The sequence below is a fragment of the Amblyomma maculatum genome, chromosome 3, assembly GCF_055883805.1.
Source record: "Amblyomma maculatum isolate TAMU_Amacu chromosome 3, ASM5588380v1, whole genome shotgun sequence".
In the NCBI taxonomy this organism is placed as follows: domain Eukaryota; kingdom Metazoa; phylum Arthropoda; class Arachnida; order Ixodida; family Ixodidae; genus Amblyomma; species Amblyomma maculatum.
This window is the reverse complement of record NC_139346.1, coordinates 21,982,006-22,009,927: the sequence shown is the minus strand read 5'-3', so window position 1 is coordinate 22,009,927 and position 27,922 is coordinate 21,982,006. Positions and strand designations below refer to the sequence as shown.

The 27,922-nt window shown below is 47.8% G+C and overlaps 1 protein-coding gene across 1 annotated transcript in view; it reads right to left on the bottom strand.

The window, feature by feature from the left end:
* The window catches only part of LOC146194326 (uncharacterized), a 441,606-nt gene that overhangs the window by 135,057 nt on the left and 278,627 nt on the right, over positions 1 to 27,922 (bottom strand). The window contains exons 12-13 of the mRNA XM_084596527.1: positions 20,653 to 20,876; positions 9,882 to 9,942 (exon numbers count right to left, since the gene is read on the bottom strand). Coding sequence (XP_084452653.1) covers positions 9,882 to 9,942; positions 20,653 to 20,876 — 285 coding nt within the window. The remainder of the gene's footprint in view (positions 1 to 9,881; positions 9,943 to 20,652; positions 20,877 to 27,922) is intronic.

Below are 27,922 nucleotides of genomic sequence, written 5' to 3'. Positions count from 1 at the left end.
TGACAATCGAACTTACATCCGGTTCTGCTGTTTCCTGCTGTCAGATGACTGGAGGTGCGGGCAAATACAAAGTTTCTGAAAACAACGCCAATTCTAAATACGTGCCCAGCTCTCCTCTGCTTTTATCCGATGAGTCGCGCATTTTGGCTATAATTGCACCTACATAATTCTAATTAGGCGTTATTAGACTTAGCTAAACTTAATATGCCAAATTAAGCCTAATAAGTACGAAATAACTTTTAGGTTTCGCGCTCAAGGGTTTGCAGTGAAATGCGCCTAAGCCAGTGTCATTTTTTTTTCATACCGCGCTCACCATTTTCTAACGTCACTGCGGTGTGGGTTGAATCATGTGCGTTGGCGCACACTTGCCTACCGTTGCACATGTTTCATAAATTCTCTGTAGTCGGAGGAGCGTCCACCGCACCCTGTTACCAGTCGCCTTTCCTATATATCATGAATATATGTAACGAGTTGTCTTCCAGCGCACTCCCTCGCAGCAGCTGCGATAGCCCAATGACTCTGGGCAATCCACAGCCTTTGTGATACCGCTGCTGCTCCTCTGTCGAGAGTGCGGAATATTGCGTGAGGCGAAATGAATAAACACCATTTTGCAGTCGCTGAACGAATTCCTGAATCTCCGGCAATGCAAGCCTCATCACACCGTGTTGATGTCGCGAGCAGGAAACTCTACCTTGCGTGCCTCATGTGCACTGCAAGCTGAATGGCCCATAAAGTTGCTAATCTCTACCTTAGTGTATTGGTCAAAACAACCTTCTCACCAAGACCGGAACTGAATACAATGAAAAGACGGCGAAAGAGAGGTTTATATTTCTCCCATGCTGTTTTAGAACATTTTTAAACACATACGCAAATTCTCGCATTGTGGCGCAGTTTCCTCTCCGTGCAGCCGAGCACCCTCACAAATCAAGTAGAGCTAGGAGCTGCTGTGTTTCTTAATAACTTGGATCGGGAGAGATCGTTCGGGCGCATCTTTGGTCGAAAGGCAGAAGGCGATAAAGTTCTTAGGATCTACGACGAGATGATCTGGAAAAACTGTAATGATAAGGGGCAAACATTTTCTGCTGCGGCCCGTTCTTCGCAAGAATGGCAGGTCTCGAATCTGGTTGTGTTTATCATAACATAGAATCTTTTCGTAGCATTCCTTTATTAAACAATAATCAGGCGAAGTACTTTTCCTTTTATAACTTGAATGCGCATAGTTTGCGTAACAAGGATGAAGTTAGCAGTTTTTGTCTTACTTAGAGCACGAGTTTGATGTTTCGGGCTTTTCAGAAACCTGGTACAGGAATTCTGATGATAAAGTACATTTTAAAGGTTATGAATGTGAACCTTTATGCAGAAAAGATACAATAGGCGGTGGTGTTGCAGTATACATTAAGCAAAGCCTTTCCTATGAAGTCGTATCTGACTATACTGTTTTGAACCAGAACATTGAATCGCTTTTTGCCTAAACCAGGGCATTCATGTATGGGGTTATTTACAGACCATCGTCAAGCTCTAGCGAAGAATTCTTTCGTATTCTTGAATTTATGTTAGACAAACTCCCTGTATTAGGAATTCCTATTATCATTATGGGTGATTTTAATATCAATCTGCTTCGACGCTCCCATGTATCTAACACTTTCGTAGACACTTTGTCCTCTTATGGCTTCTGCAATGTTATCAATACCCCTTCCCGCGTCACTGATAATACTGAATCCTTGATAGACCTTTGTTTATAAAGCTGCGTTCCCGATAACACGATGTCTGGCGTCCTTGCTAGCGACGTCAGTGATCATTTGTCCCTTTTCTGCTTTATACCAAAAGGGCGGTCTAAACATTTTCTTTGCACAGACAGAACACACACTACACGAATGATAACAAATGTCAACATTGAACAATTCCCACCTCTTGTAGCCGCTGTGGACTGGCACGAACTTCTATCAGTCCTAAACCCCAATGAATTATACGAACGAGTCCTCGAAAAAATAATTCAACTCTATAATATTGTCACGTACACGGTGACTAAAGATACCAAAGATAGCAGGGGGTAGCCCAGACACAACAACACAGCAGCACAGACGCAAACGTGCAAGCGACACTTTGTCGTCCTCTTCAACTTCGTCCTCCTTTCACACCTCAGTCATGCGCCACCTGGCAACGCTAGGTGGCATTACCCCCTCCTTCCAAAAAAAAATGAGAAGGGCCGGTAAAAAGGGTGTGAAAAGCAAGAGAGTGGTCACAGCGGGTTACCATACGCTATCGGTGGTAGTACGGCTTCAGTCGCACAATGTGCACAATGTCCGAGCTGTGCTTTCGACGTTTTGGTTGTGTGGCACCGTCTGGGATAACTTCATAACTGAGGTCACTCACACGGCGCAACACTTTGTACGGCCCGAAGTAGCGGGAAAGGAGTTTCTCTGACAAGCCTGGACGGCGAACTGGTGTCCATACCCAGACTTGGTCTCCAGGCTTGTAGTCAACCTGGCGGTGCCGGAGGTTGTAACGGTGCGCGTCAGTGGTCTGCTGCTGCCCAATGTGCACACGGGCGAGCTGGCGGGCTTCCTCAGCGCGGATGGCATATTGCTGGGCATCTGAGGATAGCTGGTCATCATCTGGGCACGGGAGCATGGAATCGAGCATGCTCTGAACTTCGCGTCCGTAAACAAGTCGAAATGGTGTGAAGCGCGTTGTCTCTTGTAAGGCTGTATTATACGCAAATGTGACGTACGGCAGCACCTCGTCCCAGGTCTTGTGCTGCACATCGACGTACATTGCCAACATGTCCGCAATCGTCTTATTCAATCTTTCTGTAAGGCCATTGCTTTGTGGATGGTACGCTGTGGTCTTGCGATGGGTCGTGCAACTCAGCTCAAATATGCGGTCGATCAGCTGTGATGTGAAAGCTGTCCCTCTGTCAGTAATGACGTAGGAAGGGGCGCCATGCCGCAAGACTATGTTGTGCATGAAAAACTCTGCTACTTCGGAAGCTGTGGCATGAGGGATTGCCTTTGTCTCAGCGTATCGAGTCAGGTAGTCAGTAGCGACTACTATCCATTTGTTTCCGGTCTGCCACAAAGGGAAAGGGCCAAGGAGATCCATTCCAATTTGGTCGAACGGAATGCGGGGTACCTTAACGGGCTTGAGAAATCCGGCAGGCTTCTGGGGCGGTGATTTACGGCGCTGGCATTCGCGACAGCTTCGTACATAGCGTTTCGCAGCTGCGGAGAGTCCTGGCCAGTAATACATGTTGCGCACTCGAGCAAGAGTCCGTGAGCAACCCAAATGACCAGACGTTTGTTCATCATGGCAAGCAAGTAGAATATCCTCACGGAGCTCGCATGGCACTACCAGAAGGTAAGTTCTGTCTTGGCCCTGGGAGTTTCTTTTATACAAGACGCCTTGCCGTATGCAGAAGGAACCAAGGTGCCGAGATAGGTGTCGAGGCAGGGTCGTATCACGCCCTTCCAGATAATCGATGAGTGCAAGGATGTCTGGATCAGCTCTTTGTCGATCCCTGAGCTCAGATGCGCTGAGGGCTCCTAGAAAACCGCTATCGTCATCGGCTGTAGTATCGCCAGTGTCAACGGGTGCTCGTGACAGCGTGTCGGCGTCTTCGTGTTTGCGGCCGGACTTGTAAACGATGGTTATGTCAAACTCCTGAAGCCGTAAACTCCAGCGTGCAAGTCGTCCAGATGGGTCTCGCAGATTTGCCAGCCAGCACAAACAATGATGGTCGGTGACGACTTTAAATGGCCGGCCGTAAAGATAGGGGCGAAACTTCATAGTAGCCCATACGACCGCCAGGCATTCCTTTTCTGAGGTGGAATAGTTCATTTCGGCACGAGAGAGAGTGCGGCTAGCATAGGCTATTACTCGCTCAAACCCGTCTTGATGCTGAACAAGGACCGCGCCAAGACCGATACTACTGGCGTCAGTGTGCACCTCAGTGTCAGCCGCTTCATCGAAGTGCGCTCAGAACAGGGGATGTTTGAAGGCGCTCACGAAGCAAAGAGAAGACCATCTGCTGCTCAGAGTTCCACACAAAGGAGGTGTCCTTCCTCGTAAGGCGCGTCAGAGGTTCTGCGATCTGAGAAAAGTCCGCAATGAAACGCCGATAATATGCGCACAGGCCGAGGAAGCGCTGAACAGCCTTCTTATTAGCTGGAACGGGAAATCGTGCAGTCTTATCGGGATCCGGGCGCACCCCATCAGCGCTTACAACATGGCCGAGGAACTTGAGTTCTGTATACTCGAAGTGGCATTTCTGGGGCTTCAGCGTGAGATCAGCAGAACGGAGGGCTTCCAGGACAGCTCGAAGGCGTTCGAGGTGTTGATCAAATGTTTCGGAAAAAACAACTACGTCGTCCAAGTACACAAGACAGATCTGCCACTTGAGGCCAGTGAGGACGGTGTCCATCATCCTTTGGAATGTAGCTGGGGCAGAGCACAATCCAAATGGGAGTACTTTGAATTCATATAGGCCATCTGGAGTGACAAATGCAGTTTTTTCTCGGTCTCTTTCGTCTACTTCGATTTGCCAATAGCCGCTTTTTAAATCAATAGATGAAAAATACTTCGCACGTCGCAATCTGTCCAGTGAGTCAACGATGCACGGCAACGGGTATACATCTTTCTTTGTCACATTATTCAATTTCCGATAGTCGACGCAAAATCGAAGTGTGCCGTCTTTCTTTTTGACCAGGACTACTGGTGAAGACCACGGACTTTGTGAAGGCTGCACAACACCATCATCCAGCATCTCCTGAACCTGCGTCTGGATCACTTCTCGTTCTTTGGCAGACACACGATAAGGCTGCTGTCGTATTGGGCGAGCGTCGTCATAAGTAATGATGCGATGTTGTGTGATGGGCGTTTGACGAACCTTCGAGGAAGAAGCAAAGCAGTGCTTGAAGTCTAGCAGCAGTTGCTCTAAGGCCCGCCGTTTCTCCTTTGACAAGTGACAATGTCGATGTTGTCAAGAGATGGCTCGTTAGTTTCTACTGCCGTGGATGCAAAACAGACCGGATCGTACGCAACATGGTCAGCAAAAGCGATAGCAGTCCCCGGGAACAAGCGTCGGTGCTCATTAGAAAAATTTGTGACAAGGAGTGCAGCCCGGCCATTGTGAAACGACAATAAACTTCGGGGAGCGCAAATGCCATGAGCAAGCAGGAGTGTATGGTTCGCCTCCGCTACAGCATCACCGGTACGGAAATCGTCACAGGTAACTTCCACAAGAGCACTGCTTCGCGGCGGCAGCGAGACGCTCTCAGCGGAAATACGAAGTGCGGTATTGCAAGGACTGCTACTATCTTGTTCGGTAGATTGTCCCATCGAAAACGTAACGAGTCTATTTCGCAGGTCGATAACTGCTCCGTACTCCCGCAGAAAGTCAATGCCGAGGATAAGGTCACGGGAGCAGTCACACAAAACAACGCAACTAACGACGAACGTACGTCCGTTAATCTGAATGCGAGCCGTGCACATCCCCTTTGGAGTAACTATATGACCGCCGGCGGTTCGGAAGTACACACCTGGCCAAGCAGTGAGCACCTTCCTCAATACAGTCGCCATGCGACCACTCAAAATTGAATAATCGGCACCGGTGTCCACTAATGCATTGACCGTAGTGCGACCGTCTAAAATAACGGGAATGTCCAGAGAAACGCTTTTTGCTTCCCTAGGTGACGGCACCAGCAGCTCGCGGTCGGATCGAAGCGGCGACGACGGGAGGTCTTCAACGCAGCGACTACCAGCGGCCTCGCCCCCGAAGGTCGTTGTTTTCAGTTTTCCCGATGAGGGCTAGACGAGCGGCCTTGGTCCTTTCGCGAGGAACCGTGGGTGAACGAGGAGGAGCGCCTTGGCGAAGGGGAGCGGGGCTGACGCTGCGAACGAGATGAAGAACGCTGCTCCTCCAGCTACTCCTCAATAACTCGGGGTCGTTGACCAAACCGGGGAGGAGGCGAGTCGATGCGGAAGCCGTGGAGACCGAGGCGTCGATATGGACAATCCCGGTAGAGATGTCCTGGTTCACCGCAGTGGAAGCAAAGCGGACGGTGGTCAGGCGTGCGCCAAATGTCGGCTTTGCGTCGGGGCAGCGGACGATTGTCGAAGTTCTGCACTGGCTGCACCGAGGGCAGCGGAACTGTAGGTGACGCGAGAATGGGCGGTGGTGAAGGGGGAGCCTGACTCTGCAGAACTTCCGCATATGTGGGACGATTGTCGGTCCCCGACAGCAATGGCGGGCTCGGAACTACCGGAGAAAGAGGGTTCTTGAGTGCCTGCCGCACCTCCTCCCGCACTATAGCAGAACCGGTAGTTGGCGATTGCTGCAGAGGGCTCCAGAACTTGCTTAGTTCTTCGCGCACGACGCTGCGAATCAGTTCGCGCAATGCATCGGGATGTCGCTCTAAAGATGAAAATGATTCCGCGATTGTGCTTGTATGAAAAGGTCGGTCATAAGCCACGGCACGTTGGTGTAGCACCTTTTCCATTGTGGTCGCCTCCGCAAAGAATCTGTTTACAGTCGATGGTGGGTTTCGCACAAGGCCTGCGAACAGCTGCTCTTTCAAACGCTGCATCAAGTGCATGAACTTTTTGTCCTCGGACATGGCGGGATCGGCTCGCCTGAAGAGGCGCGTCATGTCTTCGACGTACGCTTGGACACTCTCATTCGGCCTTTGGATGCGAGAGTGAATGGCACGTTCTGCATGCTCGCGACGATCTGCGCTGGTGTAAGCCTCGAGCAGTTGACGATGGGATTCCCGCCACGACGTTAATACTTGCTCTCGGTTCTCGAACCAGATACGGGCGCCGTCCTCAAGGCTGAAGTAGACGTTCCTTAGTTTGGCAGCATCGTCCCACTGATTGAAAGCAGCGACACGTTCAAACTGAAGGAACCAGTCCTCCACATCCTCAAAGAGGTCCCCATGGAAAGATTTCGGTACCCGAGGGGCCTGCAAGGTGTAGTTACAGGCCGGTGCGACGCCCGTTACCTGCTGAGCAGGAGCACTAGATGTCATGGCGACGGGTGATGGCTGAAACTCCGGAGACAGTCCCTGGAGCCGTCGACTGGAGCGATGCACGGGGGTGTCCAATGGTACAGGGCTGGCGCGACGTCTTGTAGATGGAGATTCTTGCATAGGCGATCGTTTTACCCAGCAGCTCCACCAGAATGTCACGTACACGGTGACTAAGGATACCAAAGATAGCAGGGGGTAGCCCAGACACAACAACACAGCAGCACAGACGCAAACGTGCAAGCGACACTTCGTCGTCCTCTTCAACTTCGTCCTCCTTTCACACCTCAGTGATGCGCCACCTGGCAACGCTAGGTGGCAATATTGCATTCCCTACCGTCAAAATAAAGAGCAAAAGATCTAGGAAACTTTGGGTTACACGCAACATAGCGATAAGAATAAAGCGCGAAATTTTATTTTCCATAAGTTCCTATCATGCAGAGAGAAATTATTTCAGGAATATAAAAAGATCCGTAACAAGTTAGGTAATGATATAAAGAAAGCACGTGTCCACTACTATGCCAACAAATTTGCTTACATTTATTATGATTTTCAAAAGACACGGCGCATTGTAAAAGCTTACTTGGTAAACACCATAGAGTTTTACCTGCTGAATTAAACGTTGATAACCAAATGTATGGTGGTGTGGCTCTCAGTAATGTGTTCAATAGACATTTTAGAGCTTTTGGATCTTTTACTACCCCTGGTGCTTATGATTTCGATAAGTATATTCAGTGTAACCTGACTAAGTCCATGTTTCTTTATCCATTCACATAACCCGAAATTGTTCACCCAGTTAATGACCTCAAAAATAACAGTTCATGTGGTTTCGATGGTATTACGGCGGAACCAATCAAAGCGGTTTCTGATATTCTATCTGAAGTTTTATGCCACTTAACTAATCAGGTGTTATCTGCAGAAATATTTCCAGATAAAATGAAAATTGCTTAAGAAAGGGGGTGCTGTCGATTGACCTGTAACTATCGCCCAATATCAGTCCTCCCACTGTTTTCCAAGATAGTAGAAAAAGCAATCAATCTAAGGATAACTAAGCACTTGACTGAAAATGCCTTGCTCTCTGCAGCCCAGTATGGTTTCCAGAGAGGTAAGTCAACTGAATCTGCTCTATAATTCATTAAAGCTAAGATAGCACCTAATATAGACATGCAGTTGTGTACTATAGGAATTTTTCTGGATTTCAACAAAGCTTTCGACTCAATTAAGCATGAAGTACTTTTTGAAAAACTGCCACGCTACGGAATAAGAGGCATCGCACTTCAACTGCTTCAAAGCTACTTGTCAAATATGATTTTGCCTCGGATCCTGAATTCATAAATTACGTGTTCCTCAAGGTTCTATCCCAGGCCCTTCATTATATATATATATATATATATATATATATATATATATATATATATATATATATATATATATATATATATATATATATATAAATTGTATCATTGCTATCCCTGGAACTTCCAATATCTTGCTCTATGCCGATGACACGAGCGCCTTTTTTGCCTCGCCAAGCTTACCCTCTCTAGTGTCTGCAGCTAACAAATGGCTTCAAGATCGGTCGAGATGGTTTTGTGCAAACCAGCTGATGTTAAATGTTAATAAAACGAACTTATGTAGGGTATACTGCTGGGCTAGTTGGTGGTGGTTATCAAACATTATGGTGTCGCAGCGCTGGCAGACAAGGACAAAGGACTAGGCGCAGTTGTGTGTGTCCCTAGTCTTTTGTCCTTGTCTGCCAGCGCTGCGACACCGTAATGTTTGATAATAAAACGAAATGTATAATTTTTTCAGCTGTTAATAAACCGATAAATAAAAATATCACACTTTCGTTCCAATATCTCCTTAGAACGTGTTTCAGTGCATGAGTATTTAGGTGTTCTATTTCACGAAAACCTCCTCTGGTCTTATCATGTAGACTTTGTATCCAGCAAAACAGCCCGATACATAGGTATACTGAATAAGTTTTGCCCGCTTCTTCCAATGCACTTGAAGAAGCAACTATATTTTTCCACTGTCCAGTCTCGTGTTCACTACTGCCTGTTGGTATGGGGAGTTGGTACAAAGACCAACATGGAAAAGATTTATATTTTGCAAAAGGAAGGCCTTCGGTTTATTTACAATCTGTCTAGATATAATTCTGCGTCTGCATACTTTAAACTAAGTAATATAGTAAGTATTTCAGCCCTCTATAAACAACGACTATCCGAATTTAGATACCGACAATACAAAACTGACAGTAATGCGTTTTTAAGTACGTTTATCAACACAGATCCACATTGCGTCTTTAGAAATGTGAACTTTATAAAACCTCGCATAAGGACCGGGTATGGAATGCAGTTAATTCACTGGCAAATCCCTAGCCTCTTGAACTGTTATCCTGACATTTTTTATCTACTTGAACAATCATCCTCCTTGTTAACATTAAAAAAAAATTAAGATGTACTTTTTGGAACATACGTGACTATTTGTTTCCTATTTCTGTTGTGTAATACAAATTACTGTTGATACTATTAGCTTGATGTATGTTAAAGATTGCATTTTATGTGGTTTACTCCTGTTTGCGTTTTTATTATATTCTGACATGACTATTCTGTGCTGCTCTGTGCTGCTCTGTGCCTGCTGCGTTGTGTTGCCCATGTCAATTGTGGTGGCGAAGGCCCAGTCCAGTCAGGTGACTTGCACGTCACCTTTAGCCTCGGTCCCACAGCAAAAACAGTATTTTGCTACAAACTGCAATAAATCAAATAAATCAAATCACAGTTAGCCATGTTTCGCTTTCGTCCCAGAGAGCGCCTTTGAAATATGAGTCCGGATATTTTACAGAGCTGGAAAACTTACGAATGAAGCATTGGAACATTCCGCTCGGCCGGCGTCGATGCAGAGTTTCGTGATGTTCACCCTGCGTGTGAAAAAGAAAACTTCGTCGTTTTCTAACTATCCCAGTCGAACTTCTTGACCTAACCGTACTGTTCCATAAAGAACGCCAATGAAAGATAGGACATTATATATAAGAGGCACAAGAACATAGGAGACGCCTATACTGCGCCGAAGAGTTCACGCTATAGCAGAGATTTTTATTAACTATGAAATCCTTTTAGCTCTTTTTTCCGGCGGCCTTAAGGCTACGTTGAAATACATCCGAGACGCGATCCTCTTTAATCCGAGCACCATGCAGTTATCCCTCATGGTGGCACCGATCTCCCTTCATCCGGGTACCGAACGAGATTTAACGAGAAGAGCTCATTATCTTAGGCTTGAGCGTCGTCCCCAAGGATGCCGGCACAGTGCTTTTAACGGCTACTTTCATTGTAGTTTCATTTCATTCAGTTCCATTACAGTTTTTATTAGAGACAATTCTGTAATTCCATGTTTTGCTTCTGAATTCGATTCGTCCATCGCTGATTTGTCACTGCCCATGACGGTGCTTTCAATACGATATTAAACTTAGATGCCAAGAAAGCGCGTTGTCCTGACGACAGTCCTGCTGCATTTCTCCTTCCTTACTCTGTTTGGTCTAGCAGGTACCTCTCGATTACCATTATGAAATTGCTAAACAATGGCACCGTCTCTTCCTTGTGGAAGCTTGCTAAGGTTCTGTCTCTCTTGAAATCTTGTGACGTGCAATTATTACCTAACTACAGGCCGATTCCTTTAACAGCGCATCTGTGCAAACTCCTGAAGCATGTTACCCTTTAAACATACCATGCAATTTCTGTCTACTAATAGCGTCATAAACGTTTTCCAGCATCGCTTTCGTCGTTGCTTCAGTACCGTAACGAAACTGACAAAATTTGCACACGACATCAACTGTTCCCTCGATATAGGTGACCAGATGGACGCTATATTTATTAACTTTGCAAAGGCCTTAAATGCAGTTTCGACCCTTAAATACTCAAGCGGTCTGCTACAGTTCAAAAATCCGTCAAGGCTCTGTCCCGCGTCCTCTTCTGTTCCTCTTGTACATTAATGACCTTTCATTAAATGATTCAGTAAAGTTACTCCTTTATACCGACAATTTCGTTTTATAACCAACCATTAAATCCCAAGTTCATTCATTCGCTGATTTCCGCAACAGGTCCAATAGATGAGAAATGAATATTACCTTTTCTAGATATGCCTGAGTGCCATTTTCATGACGCTGACAAGAAACGGTGGTTCCATACGGACCAGTGTGGTTCATTGTGTTCTGCACTAGACCGATCCAGTAATGTGGCTTGTGCCATATGAAAACGTTGTGCTGTACCGATAATAACTTTATGCTTACATCGATTCTCGATTGCAGAGAGGTGGTAATATCTCTTAATTTGCTATTGCCATTATTATCTATTTGTTCTATCTATTGTGTGCAAAGCAAGGCAGTTAAAAGGAGCCCTTATGACACATCTAGCAACGACTCATTGTAGCCTATGCCTGAGTATCTCGCCTGGCATGCTGAGAGTCCGGGTTTGGACACCAACTGCAGAAAACTTTGTTGTTAAGACACGACGCCGTAGGTACCACCAATGATGTGCTTCGATCGCATCCCTACTTCCCCCATGAACAAACAGAAAACTCAAAGCGAAGCACGTAACGCTGGTTCCCTTCTGCTGTTCACGAATGCCGTTGCAATGGTGCCTAAGATCGTTTTTTAATTTCAAATCATGCATAATTATACGAGAGCAAAACGAGGCAGCGCCTAACTAATGTAGCACGGCGTGCAAAGTGAACAGGCCAACATTTCGTGCTCAAGGTTTGATTATGCTTCCTGGAGATTATGTTTAAATCTAGGTTCGCGTATGAAAAGAAAGCAGCGCTGAGAACGAGGACAGAAAAGCAACACATGCGGCAAATAGCCCGAATCGGCACTCTGCATCAGTTCGGCTATGTTCATTTGTCCTGATCTGCTTCATTCCAGACAGAAGCCTCATATGCAAAAGCCGGAAACCAGATTGTCCGCATTCTGAAGGTAAGAGCCTCGAAATAATCACTCATCTACAACCTGCATGATGGTCGTACGCACCTTTAATTTGGACCGCACTTCTTGCGAAAATATCAGGGCACTGCCTCAATGAAAACTTATTCGCGCACTTTGTACACGGATGCCCTTGAGCATGTAGAATTTCCAACAGCGTACCAAATTATTGTTTTCAGTATAAATATAAACACCTATCTAAAGCTACGCAGCAACACAAACTGAAGAGCTTGCCCAGCCGTTCCTGCCACTGGATGTTTTTTTTTTTTTTCGGAGGCTGGGCTTAAGGAAGACTCGTTGTTTACACAGAGCGAGCGGGAAAGAAACGAACGGCGATGGACGCGTGTGTACCCTTCTGAGAGCTATGCTGTCACGTGCACCCATGTCTCCACCTGGCGCATCAGAGAGATCTCATAACACCAGCCATAGTCGCTGCTTGAGTCCGGCCTTGGACCAGCTGAACTAAGAGTGCGTGGTCTGCCCGCTGCGTGGTAGTATTTTTCAAACAGCTTTCCTAACGACAGCTGCCCTCAATGTGTCTGTGTGTGTGCGTGGGGGGGGGGGGGGGTTCTAGCCGGTCGTCTGCACATGGTCACGGGCCCAGGTAGCACAAAGTGGGCTATGACTTGGAGGCCCGCGTTGGGCCCGTGAGGGCAGCCCATACGGGCCCCGTCCGGGATTTGCAACACGTACACAGAGGGGCCCCGCGTGGGCTGCCCAATTTTGCCGCGATCGATCCCAATATGTATCCGTGTGGGCAGCCCAAATAGGGCTGCCCGCATTCAGCCCAGGTAGACGGATGTGGGCAGCACACCAGAATCATTAATGGGTCCCACGTTCGTGCAGGCAGTGCCATCCCATTGATCAAGGTTTTAATTTTTAACTCAATTAAGCCCTCCAATACCTGAATTGTACAGGCGTGGGATTTGCGAAAGCCAGTCCGTTTCGGGCTGACCCACATGCTGCCCTCATGGGTTGAATTTGGAATTTTCGGGGCTGCATAAGTTCCAATCGTGAAGTGTGAAACAATAAGCACTATTTTTTTTGCTTGTACGCGACACTCAGTAACATGAGATTAATTTATTCCCAACACTACAATAATGTGGTCTGGTCCACATCACCCCCGCAACATGTTTGTCTGAATATTTATTTCGGTGCTGCGTGCAGAATAGTAATGCCACGGGAAACATTTGGAGGTCGTTCAGTACATACTCCTAAAGCGGAACAGTCACTGTTGCATATTTTCTGTCGATACTGCATAATTAACTTTATTCATGGCATAGATGTGCTTAGGACAGTTATGTGAAACCTCCAGAAGAGGCAATTAGTGGCCGGTATAACATAATTTACATAAATAAAATGGTGCCGTAAAGATAGGGTGGAGCCGTTTCAGAGCGGGAAGCCCACCTACGGCCAATTTGTGGCTCACTGCGGCCTTTCATGGGCCGCCTCAATTGGGCTGATCGTATTTTTACCGCATAGACTATGAATATATGTTGCATTTTCCCGCAAGTACCCCAAAAAATACCCGTGTGGGCAGCGTGGGGGTGTGCTCGCTTTTCAGCCCGGCCGCAAACCATGCGGGACCTATTCGGTTTTTGAATGGGCGGCCCCAATAGGACTGGCCCGTCTTCTATTTGATTTAGGCGCAAATTTGCATCGCATCTGCCCTAAATTGCCCCGCAAGAGACCGATGCGGGCAGCAGCGTGAAGGAGTACTTGCCTGCCCCATTAACGGCCATGCGGAAATTATCTACGCTTTTGGTGGGCAGCCCTATTTGGGGCAGCCCAGGAATTTTTTGCATGAATTCCACATTTTCGTCTGACCTTCTCTCAAGTACCCCTCAAGGGTCCCATGTAAGCAATGTGCGGGCGTACCCGTGTTTAGCCCCGCCGCGGCCCATGCTGGACATGTTCGGCTTTTGAGTGGGCAGCCCCAATTAGATTAGTCCAGGCTTTTCCTTCACAGAGCCCAAATTTTATTTGCATCGGCCCTAAAATTTCCCAAGCGGGACCCTTGAGGGCCAGATGTGAGAATATGTAATCAGTTAGCCATTTCCACGCCTATATGATGCCCAGATGGATGCGCTTGATCCCTAAAGGGGGCCCTCATCAGTGTAATTGTGGTTACCCAAACCCAACTTGCCCATACGGGCCCCAGGTTGGCCACCTAATGTGTGCTACTTGGGGGGGGGGGGCAAAGTCCATGGTACTCTTGCTTGCTTTGTGCTTATCTGTTACCTCATATGAAGTGTAAGTTACTGGCCTTGGCCAAATCCGAGCGAAGAGAGGCGGCCTCTTCCTTTCCACAAATGGCTAAGTAGAATCAGGCGTTCATGCAGTGGTTTCATAATTTCAGCCTGCCAGCTAGAGCACCATAGACATAACATGTCTTGATTATGAGGCAGCGCATCAGGAAACACATAGACAGGAAGGGGGAAAATATCCTGTCTATGTATTTCCTGAAGCGCTGCCTCAAATAATATTGAGTCAGTCTCTGACAGTGAAGCGCTGAAGGGTAGCGTTGCGCGTCAGAGAGAATAGGTATCACGCAAGCCCTTGAAGCTTTCTTCTCCCAAGCCTTCCTCTCGGTCGGACCTGGCAGACGGTTTAAGAGTATGCGAGACAGGTGATACTCTCACCTTGGTGGCATGCATAAAAGCACTTCTTCTTAGCTGGTCATCGTTATATAAAAATGTAGGGACACTTCAAACATTCTTACAAAGTCGTAAGCTTCCATCCAAACCCAACGAATGTAACAAAATCTAAACAGCACTGACGACAGGACAAGGAACAGAAGACAGGCGCCATGTTCGTCTATTCTGTTCCTTGTTCTCTCGTCTGCGCTGCTTAGATTACTTGTCATTATGTATCACCACCACCTCGCCCAATCTTCCATTTTTCTACAGCTTTTATCCAAATATTGTGCCTGCGTGGCTTTGGGCAGCGGGTCTTGCTCAAGTTCCAAGCGTCCTGGAGGGCTGGATTTCGATGTCACCCTCCCATCTCATTGGGTAAAAAAAAATCCATGGCTGGTCGGGCTCGGCCCGTGCAAACATCTATCCACGAGTTTGAAGGAATGCTTTGTAGCCTTCCCCGAATCTGAAGTAAAAAATTCCATTATTTTAAAACAGCGCTAAACTCAGACAGATAGAAAGAGACAAACATATTGCACTGCTTGTTGACAAACACACATCATCGCAATAGGCGTTTGTCTTTTTCAATACGTCTGTGTTCTAGCGCTGTTTTAAAATAATGTTCAAAACAACTCGCCCAACAAGCCACTCTCGTGAGAGTTCGGTTAAGCGGTAGTGCTATTTCTACAGCAATGAACCAGCGTCACTTTTTCGATTTATACCGTGAAGTAACAAGAGCAGGAAATCATACTTTGAACAAGGAAACGTTGTGAACCGACATAAACGTGGTTCCTCTCTGCAGGGAAGCTGACCTTGGCAAAGTAAATAAGAACACTAGCACGCTGGCATGTGTGGAAAAGCTTCCTATCAGGATAGTTAAACTCCTCAGGTTATCGGATAAGGCGACCCAAGTTTCACTTGCTAACTCAAGAGACGAATGCATCTTGATACATTTTGCTTCGCATACTTTTCTGATGAGTTTTTACTCGAATTTCTTCAAAATAGTAGTTACATGGAACCGAGGACGTACTCCTCGGTTCTGTAAAACAGAACTACGGCAGTGACGACTACAGACGGCCACTTGCCCCCCGTCATCAACTGGATTATATCCGCTGTAGGGCGAAGGCCTCTCCCATATTTCTACAATTGGCCCTGTCCTGTGCTAGCTGCATCAACTTGACCCCTGCAAACTACTTAACCTCATGCACCCACCTAACCTTTTGTCGCCTCCTGCTATGCTTTCTTTCCTTCGGAATTAAACTTGATATCCTAAGCTAGCTTTGGTTGTCCTCTTTGTTCAGTTGTTCTTGATTTCCCCTAGAATGTCATTAACTTATTTCTCATCCACTCTGCACGCTTCCTATCTCTTAACGTTACACGTACCATTTTGAGCTACGTAGCCTTTCCGTTGTCATCAACTTAAGTAGAACCCTTTTCGTTAGCTTCCAAGTTTCAGCCCCATAGGTGAGCACAGGTAAGATGCAACTGTTATGTACTTTCCTCTTGACCGATACCGGTAAGCTGCTAGTCATAATCTGCAAGTATTTGCCAAATGCACTCCATCCCAATAATATTCTCCTATAGTTACTTCTCCTTCATGATCCGGATCTATAGTTACTACCTGTCCTAATTAAGTAGACATACTCATCTATGAATTCCAGTGCTTCTCTACCTATTAAAAACATTTTCCTTCCCTATAGGCTGTTGAATATTATCCTAGCCTTCTGCATATTGATTTTTAAGACCACCTTTCTGCTTTTTCTGTGTAGGTCATCAATGATTCTTTGCAGATCATCCCCTCTGCAGTTACTTAGCAAGACAATGTCATTGTCATCAGCGAATCGAAGGTTACTGAGGTATTCTCCACCCACCTTTATCCCTAACTGCTCCCAATTCAAGTCTGTGAATACTTGCTCTAAAGGCGAAGTCACACTGCGGAAACAGTTGGTGAACTCGGTCCATCAACAGCGTGTTCGCGTAGTGTTGGCGACACTGTCACATCACTCCAACACGAACTAATCAGAAAGATGTCGCCTCCCGTCAACAGTGCTCGCGGACTTGTTCTTCGACAGTTTGGCAACGCCGTGTCACACCGCGGAATCTTGCTGCTCGTGTCGGCGCCGATGTCAGGAGCCGCCCATTTCGCTACAATTTCGCCCAATTTCGGACACTATACGCGGGCCTGTGAAACATTTGTGAGGTTTGGAGGAATGGAGAGAGGCTTACGTCAGACAAGACACTATATGAGATCTATCTACATTTCATTTTATTTTATTTTTATTTATCTGCACACCTGTCCAGGAGTCGCATGTTCGACATGGTCGATGATCTCGAAGAGGATGTTGCGGCTTCTTGCAATCACGGGCCACAATTCACTCTTGACTGGCGCCGGGTGGGTGCATCGGGATTCACAGTCCCAGGCCTCGACCGTGAGAACGCGAGTCCGGTAGAACACCACCTTGGCTTGCAACACAGCACGAGTGGAATTCCTGGACCGGACGTCGAGTCGGCGTTCTCACCGCACAACCATACAGCTCGCCCACGCAAGCTTCGCTGATCCGATCACGTCATACGTGTTCATCATCAGTCTCCGGCCTTGATCCAAGCCGTGAGAACCAAGACTCGACTGGCAGTCGAGTAGAAGTTGTTGTCTGGCGCGCGGCGAAATACCGAGGTGTTGCCTTACATGTACCACAGTGTTTTAGCTACGATGGAGCTAACCGTGCACGGAGCCGCCTCCGCGCCGTCGGCCGCGTGGAGCCTTCGATCTTAACAGCACGTAAATGTCTGTGGGCTTTTGCTTGCATCGCACTGAGGCACCTCTTTCGTGCACCGCCTTGAGCGCTGCTTTCTCTTGTACAAATTTGCTAATTGTGGATAAAATTCTCGAATTTTAACGAATAAAAATGGTCATCGAGTATAGAATTAACTACAGTGAACTGAAATCGACGACTGCTTAGATCGCAAGATGCGCGTACAATTATCACGAAGCGCTGGTGCGAACCGGTCCGCCGACCAATGTTACTAGCGGCCGGCAGCAGTCGCCGGTGCTACTTGTGGTAAGTACGGCCCGCCAAAACGCACGTCTTATTCATGTATTTTACTAAGATGGGCTTCCCTGTAAAGCGATAACAAAAAAAAATACAAACCTTTATTACAATTTTGAGGCCGTTGACCTGTTCAGGAATCGGGAGTGCCGTCCGCCGAAATGGGCCAGGCCTAGCGACGTGTACGGCAGGCAGGCAGCAGCGCATTTCATCCCCACCCACGAGAGGCGCCGTTGCCGAAGTTCCGCGCTTTGTGCAGGCATGCTGCTGTTGCACAAGCATAGCAGGCAGTCCTTCTTATAGCAACCTTTTTTTTACACGAACGTAAACTGCATCGAACCAAGCAGCGCTACTCGGCCGGCTAACAACTCCCTGGTTCTGGCTGCGGCGACGGACAACGCGTCGCGGACCATCGGCGCGCCGTCTGCGGTAGTCTTCAAAAGTTTTAGTGAATTAAAATGTCAATTGAGTATAGTTTTGGCTATAGTGAAGTGCACTCGACCAATGTTCACATTGAAGCATGTACGTACAATCCCCACGAAGCGCCGGTTTGAGCGGCCGGAGTAATCTGGCGCGACTGCTCATGACCGCCGCAGCGTGAGCGCTCGTCTGCATGCGCTGCCTGCAAGAGGCCACAACGTGTGAAAGGGTTTGCAAGAAAACGTTCTGCAAAAAAAAAAAAAAATGTACCTGCAAGTAAGAAATGTGCAGGAATGAGTCAATCAGCTCAAATATAAGTGCTTTGGTTGGTGTGTTGTCGCCCGGAAAATGGCCCGGCCCGCGAACAGGCCAAACAGCGTTGACGGATACTGTTTCCTGCTTGATTTGGTTGCCGAACAGTGTCACATTGAGGTAAAACGCTGTTGGGGAACAAGTTGGTTCGGAAACTTGTTGGCGGCTTGTTTGGTGAACCTGTTCGGTTGATGTGTTCGTTGTGTTTCCGCAGTGTGCCTCCGGCTTAAGAACGCTGCGAACAGTACTGGGGTGGTTATATTCTGAGCTTTTTTCTAACACCTGGTTCATGCATATGGACATGATCGATAGTACCCTTTGCTGATTACCGAGTACCCTTTCCTAAAACCTGCTTGATCTTTAGCTTGATTGAAGTGTAAGGTTGTTCGTTCATTCTCACCAGTGCACTAGAAAAGTAGCCCAAGCCTTTCACATTGACAGAAACAGTAAAGGGTGCGTGAGTACGCCTTCCGTGAAATCATCTCTTAATCATCTCTTCTGGAAATGAATGTGCCGCATAGTGGGTAGTAGTTCTGCAGATGCACTCGTGCTTTAGAAATACTTTTTCCTTTTTACCAACACTTGAGGTCATTGACCTAGCACATGTGCGCTGTTCCTTCGTGCACGTATATATGACGTGATTCTTCCCAACAAAAAATTCAGTTGTAAGTTCAGCTCTGGTTCGTGTGTCTCGTCTCTTTCTGGGTCTGTGTCTGTTGTGCGCTGTTAAACCATTATTGTGAAGCTAGGCCAACTAGCCCAATCTGCAGTTCTTCAAGGGAGACTGTATATTGTCATTAATGCCTTCTCAGAAGCACTTCTTTTTATTTTTTTCTCTTACTGTGTTTGAAGCCGTGTGTATGAAGTTTTTCTATTGTATCGGTTTCACTAACATTTTTTTTCTCAGGTGCCAGGTGGACCGTGTACTCCACGGTGTTTAGTTTTTGAAAATTTGTCGGATGTTATTCAGCAATTCAGTGTACTCACCTATGGCGCTGAAACGTGGAGGCTAACAAAGATAGTTCTACTTAAGTTGAGGACAACCCAGAGGGCTATGGAACGAAAAATGGTTGGGGTAACATTAAGAGATAGGAAGCGTGCAGAGTGGGTCAGAGAAATAACTCAAGTTATCGACATTCTAGTGGAAATTAAGAAGAAGAAATGGACATGGGCCGGACATGTAGGGCGAAGAGAGGATAACCGATGGTCGCTTAGGGTAACAAACTGGATTCCAAGGGAAGGAAAGCGTAGCAGGGGGCGGCAGAAAGTTAGGTGGGCGGATGAGATTAAGAAGTTCGCAGGGGTCACGTGGATGCAGCTAGCACAGAAGCGGGTTAAGTGGAAAAATATCGGAGAGGCCTTCGCCCTGCAGTGGGTATAATCAAGCTGATGATGATGATGATGACTTTAGCAATTTTAACTATATTGAAATTGGTGTTTGGCGCCTATTTGCATGGTAAAAGAAGTTGAAGGTGGCGATAATTGCTGAACGTGTTTCATCATGTCTGAAAAATTAGTAATGTTGCCAAATGACATTAGTATGAATCCCAGTAAACACTAGGCAGGAAATAGAAGGAGCCAGACGTTTTACTGGTGATGTGGGGCCCTGCACCATAGCAAACATTACCTTTTTTTGTGTTGAACAAAAGAAACTTCAAGGCTGGCTACCCACGAGCCGAACAATTAACAACCCAAACTCTACAGTCATGAGTCAAATCAAGTCTACTATTACTTCCACGAATAATACGAGAATGTTGTCTAGGATCAGTTTTTTTTTTTATTAGAAAACAAGTTTTGGGAAGAAGCTGACTTACAGCTTTCAGGGAATTTTTCATTGCTACAACAAACGAAGGTGCAAGCTGGTATGTTTCGGCGGCCTGCTCTGCAGCGCATAAAGCCTCTCCACCCCGTTTCCACCCAACCTCCCCTTTGAATGCTTGTTGCCCCCATTTGTATTCTGAAAGGAAAGAAATCTGAAGCTTCTTGTCAAGAATGGGTCCTAAACTAGCATAAATATGCCAAAAACCGGCGTTTTTCGATTCTAACCGATTCCGCTTTTTTTTTTAGGTTGTTCATCTCTGTTTGTCGGTTAAAACCGGACCACCCTTTTCAAAGTTTGAAACCATGGGCGTAGCCACTGTCCGTAAACACCCACAATTAAGACCGAATTGAACTGCCAGATTTTGATATGCGGGCCTGATCGAGAGGTTTACGAGTGGTAGCATTAAGGAGCCCAGCCTCACCCGTTCTCGTTGCAGATGGTCATGGCGGGGAAGGCGATGCCCGACAGCGACTGCTGCTCGAACAGCACCGTGGTGCGGTACTGTAGGTAGCTGCGCACGTCCCACACAGAGCTGGCCAGGCAGACGAGAGCGCAGGCGCCCGCCACCACCACCAGGAGGAGCCACGAGGCGAACCGCAGGCGCGCCATCGCCAGCGACGAACCCCGCTTCGAGGAGAGGCAGCCCTGCGAACGCACAAACCCTCATTCGGACCGATCCGGGCCAAGTTTTGAAGCACGGTGGAAGAAAGAGGTGCTCCGACGGCGCGGCCGCGCTGATGGGACCGCGCGGCCACTTAGTGTGACCGTGGTGTGACCGGAAAAGAAGGCAGCCGCCAGGGGCAGCACATGTTCTGGGGGCTATCCTCTCCGTCGCTTCTGCTGGCGTGCCTATGGAGCACCGGCACGCGCGCTGATAATTTCGCACTTAAATCAGCATTAAAATGCACCAACCCTTCGATATTTACAACCCGACTTCTGGGCAGGTAGAAACGTTCGTAATGCTGACTAAACAAATATTTCCGAGCAAGAAGAGACGCATCGTCTGCCAGGCTGCGCTTGCCGCTCCGGAGCGGGCTCCGGGCGCGCTTCTAGCAGATTGTTGCCACGTCAGGCCAATTAAAGAGCAGCCTCATGACATCATGCCGCCGGTGCAGTGCCTCTTGGGTAGCTGTTCAACCCATGTGATTCTATCTGCACCTTGTTCGCACAGCAACCAGACGCCAATAACATGGCGGAGAAGGAAGCAAGAAGAAGGCGCTGTAGCCTGGCGGGGAGGTTTGAGCGCCCGCTTCACCCTCGCGGGCGCGACAACCTTTGCTACATGAGAAATTGGGCTGCGCCAGATGGTGTCAGAATTAACGTGGTGCTTCAGTGGTGAAGTGAAGTATCGAACACACAAAAAAGCAAATCTATCTGTAGCCGGATGCGCGTGACTATCTCAGACGATGGAATTCACACGGACAGACTGGGTCTTTTGCTGTGCGTTCAATCTGTGCTTCACACTTCATGCCAGCCCACATATACTGGACTGCATGAAAGAAACAAAGAAACTGTGCACAGGAATGAAGGCTATGTGCTTCGTCGATTGATTAAAATAAGCAATCGCAGCCAAGAAACATTTTGTTTTAATGAGGAAGTTCACCATGACCTTCACGACTCCTTCATTTCACTAATAACATTTGGAATACGTTGCTGCTCATTGAACTTAATCGTATTTTTGTGCAATCCGTGTTTTGGTGAAGGTAAAATTCGAAAAACCTCCGTGCTGCCAGATGCCACAAGCGCATCAGGAACACCACGTGTACAAATTTCAGAATCATTCACTACTGTCTATGCCAGCTGATTTGCAACGTCGAGACATAAATGACTAAATACAATACTATGCCCCAGTTGAAAAATAATGTGCGATTCACAAATGCAGAATCCGGAAACTTGCGCCATGCGTAAGACTTGCGTAAGAGAGTTACTGGAGTGGCAGTAATTACAAGCGCAATGAAATTATGCAATATGTTTTCAATGAATTTCAAAAGCTGAAGTGAAGGAGAATAGATGGACAAAGTTTAAGAAATATAAAAAAAATTACTTGTCTCCAGAAAATTTCATTGTTCGCTGTTTTCTTGAAATCAGCGCAATCGTATACGTCTGTATTGAAGCGTTATGCAAATATAAGCTTTCGCAGTTTGATATATAAATATGCCGAGAACATAGTGTGGAAGTATTGCCGCTCTAACAAACTTTTATTTTAGACACAGGTCTGAAAAACAGACAACAATTAATTTTCTGGGCCGTTTTCGCCCCGCCGCGGTGTTGCGGTGATGATTATCCTGTTTTTCTAATCGTTGAAAGTGTTAAGTGAATAGTGGCAGGAAATATGTTAAAGAATCATTTGACTGTGAAAATTTTACTGACATTATATCGCATGCTGACTGGAAGTATCATCAATGAATCTAGCGCTAATACAGCACACAACAAATTTTCCTCAGAACTTCAGATATCATTAGTTCTTGTACAACTGTTTCCTCTAGCGTTGATGGTTTTTCTGTCCAACGAAACCATTGGATAACCTATGACATTTTACGCTGTCCATACGAAAAAAAAAACAACCTTCACAAGAAACTTAAATCGCAGCCGTTTAATATAGTTACATTAGGCGGTACATGCACTGATATCTGCAGAAGGGCGGAAGAAGAAGAATCTCGTGAGTTTTGGTTAAGCCGACGTTCGAGCAATGTCGGTTGGTGCCCGGTGGACGCTTCTGAATTTCGGTGTGCTGTGTCAACTTGGACTAATCTCTCGGCCTTACCTTGCCACGTATAATCTTGGTGGAGGAGACTGAACCTCCCTGTGCGCACACAATAGAATATAAGAGGAAAATAGCACTGAAAACGCTGGATTTGCGCAGTGGCGAATATAAGAGGAAAATAGCACTGAAAACGCTGGATTTGCGCAGTGGCCGCCACCTACCTTGGCTTATAACGACGTCAGCAACGACCACTATGACCTCCGAGGCAGCCCCTACCATCGCAGCAACATCGGCTCAGCCAGTGGTACTCACGAAGATCCGCCACCCTCCCATCTTTAATGGCGAAGACAAGCCGGACGTTGACGACTGGCTAGATGAGTACGAGCGCTGCGGCAGAAACAACCACTGGGACGCGACCATTATGCTGACGAACATAATCTTCTGTTTCGCGGGAACAGCTCGGACGCGGTTCAAAACTCACGAGCAAGAGCTAGTGACCTGGAAAATCTGTAAACAAAAGCTTCAGGACTTGTTCGGGAAGCCGATTGGGCAGGCTCTCGCAGCAAAAACAGAACTTTCTACTCGCACCAAATCCCCCACGGAGTCCTACCTTGCATATATTGTCGCAAAACCTTCAAAACTGTATTTGTTGTATTTTTAACAGCCGCCGGCATACAGGCATATCACTCTGATTCTAGACCGCGTATCAGTTACGCAATCTTTGTTTGCTAATGCTCGATGTCGTGAGTCACACCTTTATCAGTTTCGTTGTAGCGCAAGATGCACCGAAATCTGTCTTGAAGGTTCCGGCCACTCGTGTGTCTCTTTCCACAATGTTCCAGACTGTGCTGGTAGCTGTTTGCGACGTTATCTAGATTCTTCTGAGTAGCCTTTAAATTGAGCGTTGACGAGTGCGACGGGCATTCTTTCTTCGACGATCGACCAGCACGTTTGTTGCTATCGCCGCCGCCGAGTTGCTTAGTCCTTGTGCGGGCGCAAGTCAGCCCAATAAATAGTTCATTTCAGTACCATCAAGCCTATGTCTTCTTTTGGTGTGTACGGCCTTGTCACCACTACGTGACAATATACAAGACGTGCTTTCGTAATGCCGCATGGTGAACAGCTCCATGTCAGAAAGTGACAAGATAGGGCATATTCTCAAGGGTATAGCGAATGATGCGTTCAATATCCTCTTGTACGGATTGTTCTACCGTTGACTCGGTACTTCAAGTCTGTCGAAAATTTGAGCAGGCTAAACGACGCCGTCTCCTACATCGCTTTGAGCGCCTTCCGAACACAGCAGCCACATCATCCTGCGCTGACCTGGCGCCTTTGCAAAAGCCTTCTCATCCAGCGAACATCACTCGGATCATTTGAAGAAAACTCGACGCCTTCGCTCATGCACCACTCACATCTCCGCCGCCTGACACCATGGCGATGATACAGGCCGTTGTTCGCCAAGAACTTGCTAAAGTCGGCCTCTCCTCCAGCCCCGTGGAGCCACCGTCACCAACACACCCTGTCCCTGTAGTGGCTGCTGCTACCGCCAGCCAGGCTTCCCCACGTCGCTGCCTTAGCCGAAATCCTACAGAGTGGCGCACCTCAGACGACAGGCCAATTTGCTTCATTTGCTGTCGCGCCGGCCACACATCTCGTTATCGCTGTAGCCGTACCTTTTTCGCCCCTCGCTCTTATTAAAACGCCGACCGTCATACTACAATGGACCTCGACGTTTCCCTGCCCAACCATAGGAGCCCCGCCCCGCCTATGATGGACCTGAATATTATCTTCCTCAAACAGATCAGCCTCGCAACGAAACCGCCCCACTGCCCGTCACTCCAGCCGATCTCCATCCCCACTGGCTCGTCGATTTCGCTCACCGGTGCCTCGTAGCAGTTCCTCCCCATTATAGGTCGGCAACTACTCCCGAAAACAGCGAGTGCAGCGCCCCTAAGTGACGCTGCATTACCGACCCGGACTCTCAACTCGGAACTGACCCCCATACCCAGACGTAACCTCATTGACATTCTTGTGGACGGAGTCTCCATTTCTGCCCTTATTGATACTGGTGCCCATTTTCAGTCTTAGTTCGTCGTTCCGCCAGCGCTTCAAACAAATTTTTACACCTGCTAGCACCTCTACAGTTCGTGTTGCTGATGGAAACATGCTATCATAATCGGAATGTGCACGGCGCGCGTCAGCATCGCCGACCCCACGTCCCTGTGCTCTTCGCCGTCCTTACTACTTGTCCTCAAGACGTGATTTTAGGCCGACTTTTTAACAGCCCATTCCGCTCTCATTGACTGTTCCTCCGGGCTTCTGTGCCTAGCCCTGCCCCATTATGTTCACGACTCTAGTTCTCACCATTCCCAGCCTCGCCTTCGCTCCAGTACATTTACTCGCCTACCTCCCGAGGCGGCAGTATACGTGCCCATGTCACCTTTTCCCTCCCTTCCTGACGGCGACTACGTTGTCAACCCCATCACCGCCGTCACTCTACAGCGCAACATCGTCCTACCTCATAACATTGTAGACGTCGAGAATATCCTCAACTACATTCCCGTACACAACTTCAACATGTCTTCGCAAGTTCTCCCGGAGGGCATTTTCCTTGCCGAGCTGTCACCTTTGTCCAGATTTACTATTTCTGCAGTGCTTTCCGACCATCACTCCGAGGTACCTACACAACCTGTCCCTTCACATAGTCCAGAGGACCGCATCTCAGCCATGGTTGCCTCTGACCTGCGTACCGAATATGTCAGCGCCCTCGCCCGCCTTTTGCGCTCATACAGCGACATTTTTGATTTCGGTCACGGATCCCTGGGCCAAACGTCCGTCGTCACACATCGCATCGATACTGGAGATGCCCGTCCTATTCACAGACGGCCTTACAGAGTTGCGCTTTCCGAACGCTGGATTATTTAGACAAAAATGGAGAAAATGTTGGCCAGCAACATTATTGAGCCGTCGAGCAGCCCCTGGGCGTCTCCGGTAGTACTCGTCAAAAAGAAAGACAACAGCTGGAGGTTTTGCGTAGATTATCTACTCCTAAACAAGATAACAAAGACGTGTACCCTCTTCCAAGGATCGATGAAGCCCTCGACTGCCTGCATGGTGCCAACTACTTTTCCTCCATCGATCTCCGTTCTGGATATTGGCAGATCTCTGTTGATGAAAGGGATTGTGAAAAGACGGATTTTGTCACCCCGGATGGCCTCTACCAATTAAGGGTGATGCCTTTCAGATTATGTAATGCCCTTGCGACCTTCGAGCGCATGATGGACTTCTTACTACGCGGGTTCAAATGGACCACATGTCTGTGCTACCTCGATGACGTCATTGTATTTTCATCAACATTTGAGGGCCACCTCCATCATGTTCCGGCTATTCTTCGCGTCTTCCGACGAGCTGGCGTTCAGTCCAACTCCAAGAAGTCTAGGTTTGGTCGCCGGGAACTCAAGGTCCCAGAACACTTGGTCAACACATGGCATCCAGCCGGACGCCGACAAAATGCGCGCTGTGAGCGATTTTCCTATACCGAAATCCAGCAGCGACGTGCGTAGCTTCCCCGGACTTTGCTCATATTTCCAGGGATTTGTACCAAACTTCGCGGAAGTCGACAGTCCACTCACGCAGCTTCTGAAAAAAGAGGTCTCCTTTTCCAGGGGCCACGAACAATCGGCCGCCTTTGTAGCTCTTATTGGCCACCTCACCGGTCCGCCAGTGTTAACTGACTTCAATCTGTCAGCGCCCACAGAAGTACTCACCGACGCCAGTGGTCATAGAATTTGTGCCGTTCTCGCACAATGTCAGCTCGGTTCCTCTCGCGTCATCGCCTATGCCAGCCGACTCCTCTCTACTGCTGAACAGAATTATTCCATCACAAAACGTGAGTGCTTAGCCCTAGTTTGAGCCATTACGAAGTTCCGCCCTTACTTGTATGGGCGGCCATTCACAGTAGTCACTGACCACCACGCATTGTGTTGGCTTTCCACACTCAAAGACACTACTGACCGCCTTGGACGTTGGGCCTGGCGCCTTCAGGGGTAAACTGTTTCAGTAGTTTATAAATATGGCCAGTTACATCGAGATGCCGATCGCCTGTCCCGTCATCCGGTCTACCCGCCAAGCCAGCTTGAATGTGACTATGACGCTTGCGGGCTCTCTATTTCTGAATTTTCCAACATTCGCCGTGAGCAACGCCATGACCCTCAGCTTCACGAAATTATCACTCGCCTCAGCACCGATCACCATGACCCTTCCCTTCGTTTGTTTGTGCTCTACGACGGCACCTTATACCGGCACAATATGCGATCTGATGGCTCCTAGTAGTCCTAGGGGCCATGAGACCTAAAGTCCCTCAGCACCTATGCACAGTCGTCCTTCAACAGCTTCACGACGTTCCCACAGCGGGTCATCTAGGCGTCTCTCGCACATACGACAGTGTGCGCCGTCGGTTCTTTTGGCCAGGCCTATACCGCGCAGGCCGCCGCTACGTGGCTGATTGTGACCGCTGTCAACGCCGGAAAAAGCAATCAGTTTTATCAACTGGACTTCTGCAGCCATTCGACATCCCCATAGACCCATTTTCTCGAGTGGGTCTGGATCTTCTAGGGCCTTTTCCACTGTCCGCATCGGGGAACAAATAGATTGCGGTGAACACTGATTGCACCACACGCTACGCGGTCACACGAGCAATACCAACCGGTTGTGCAACTGATGTCGCTGCTTTTCTCCTCAACGACGTTATACTCGTCCATGGAGCTCCCCGCCAACTGCTTACTGACAGTGCCCGTTGCTTTCTTGCGCGCATAGTCGACGAGATCCTACGATTGTGCAACGTTCGTCATTCTTTCACGACTGTCTACCATCCACAGACGAACGGGCTTACTGAACGCCTTAAGCGGACATTAACTGACATGCTGTCTATGTACGTTTCTGATGACCACCGCGACTGGACATAACGCTGCCATTTGTGCCATTTGCA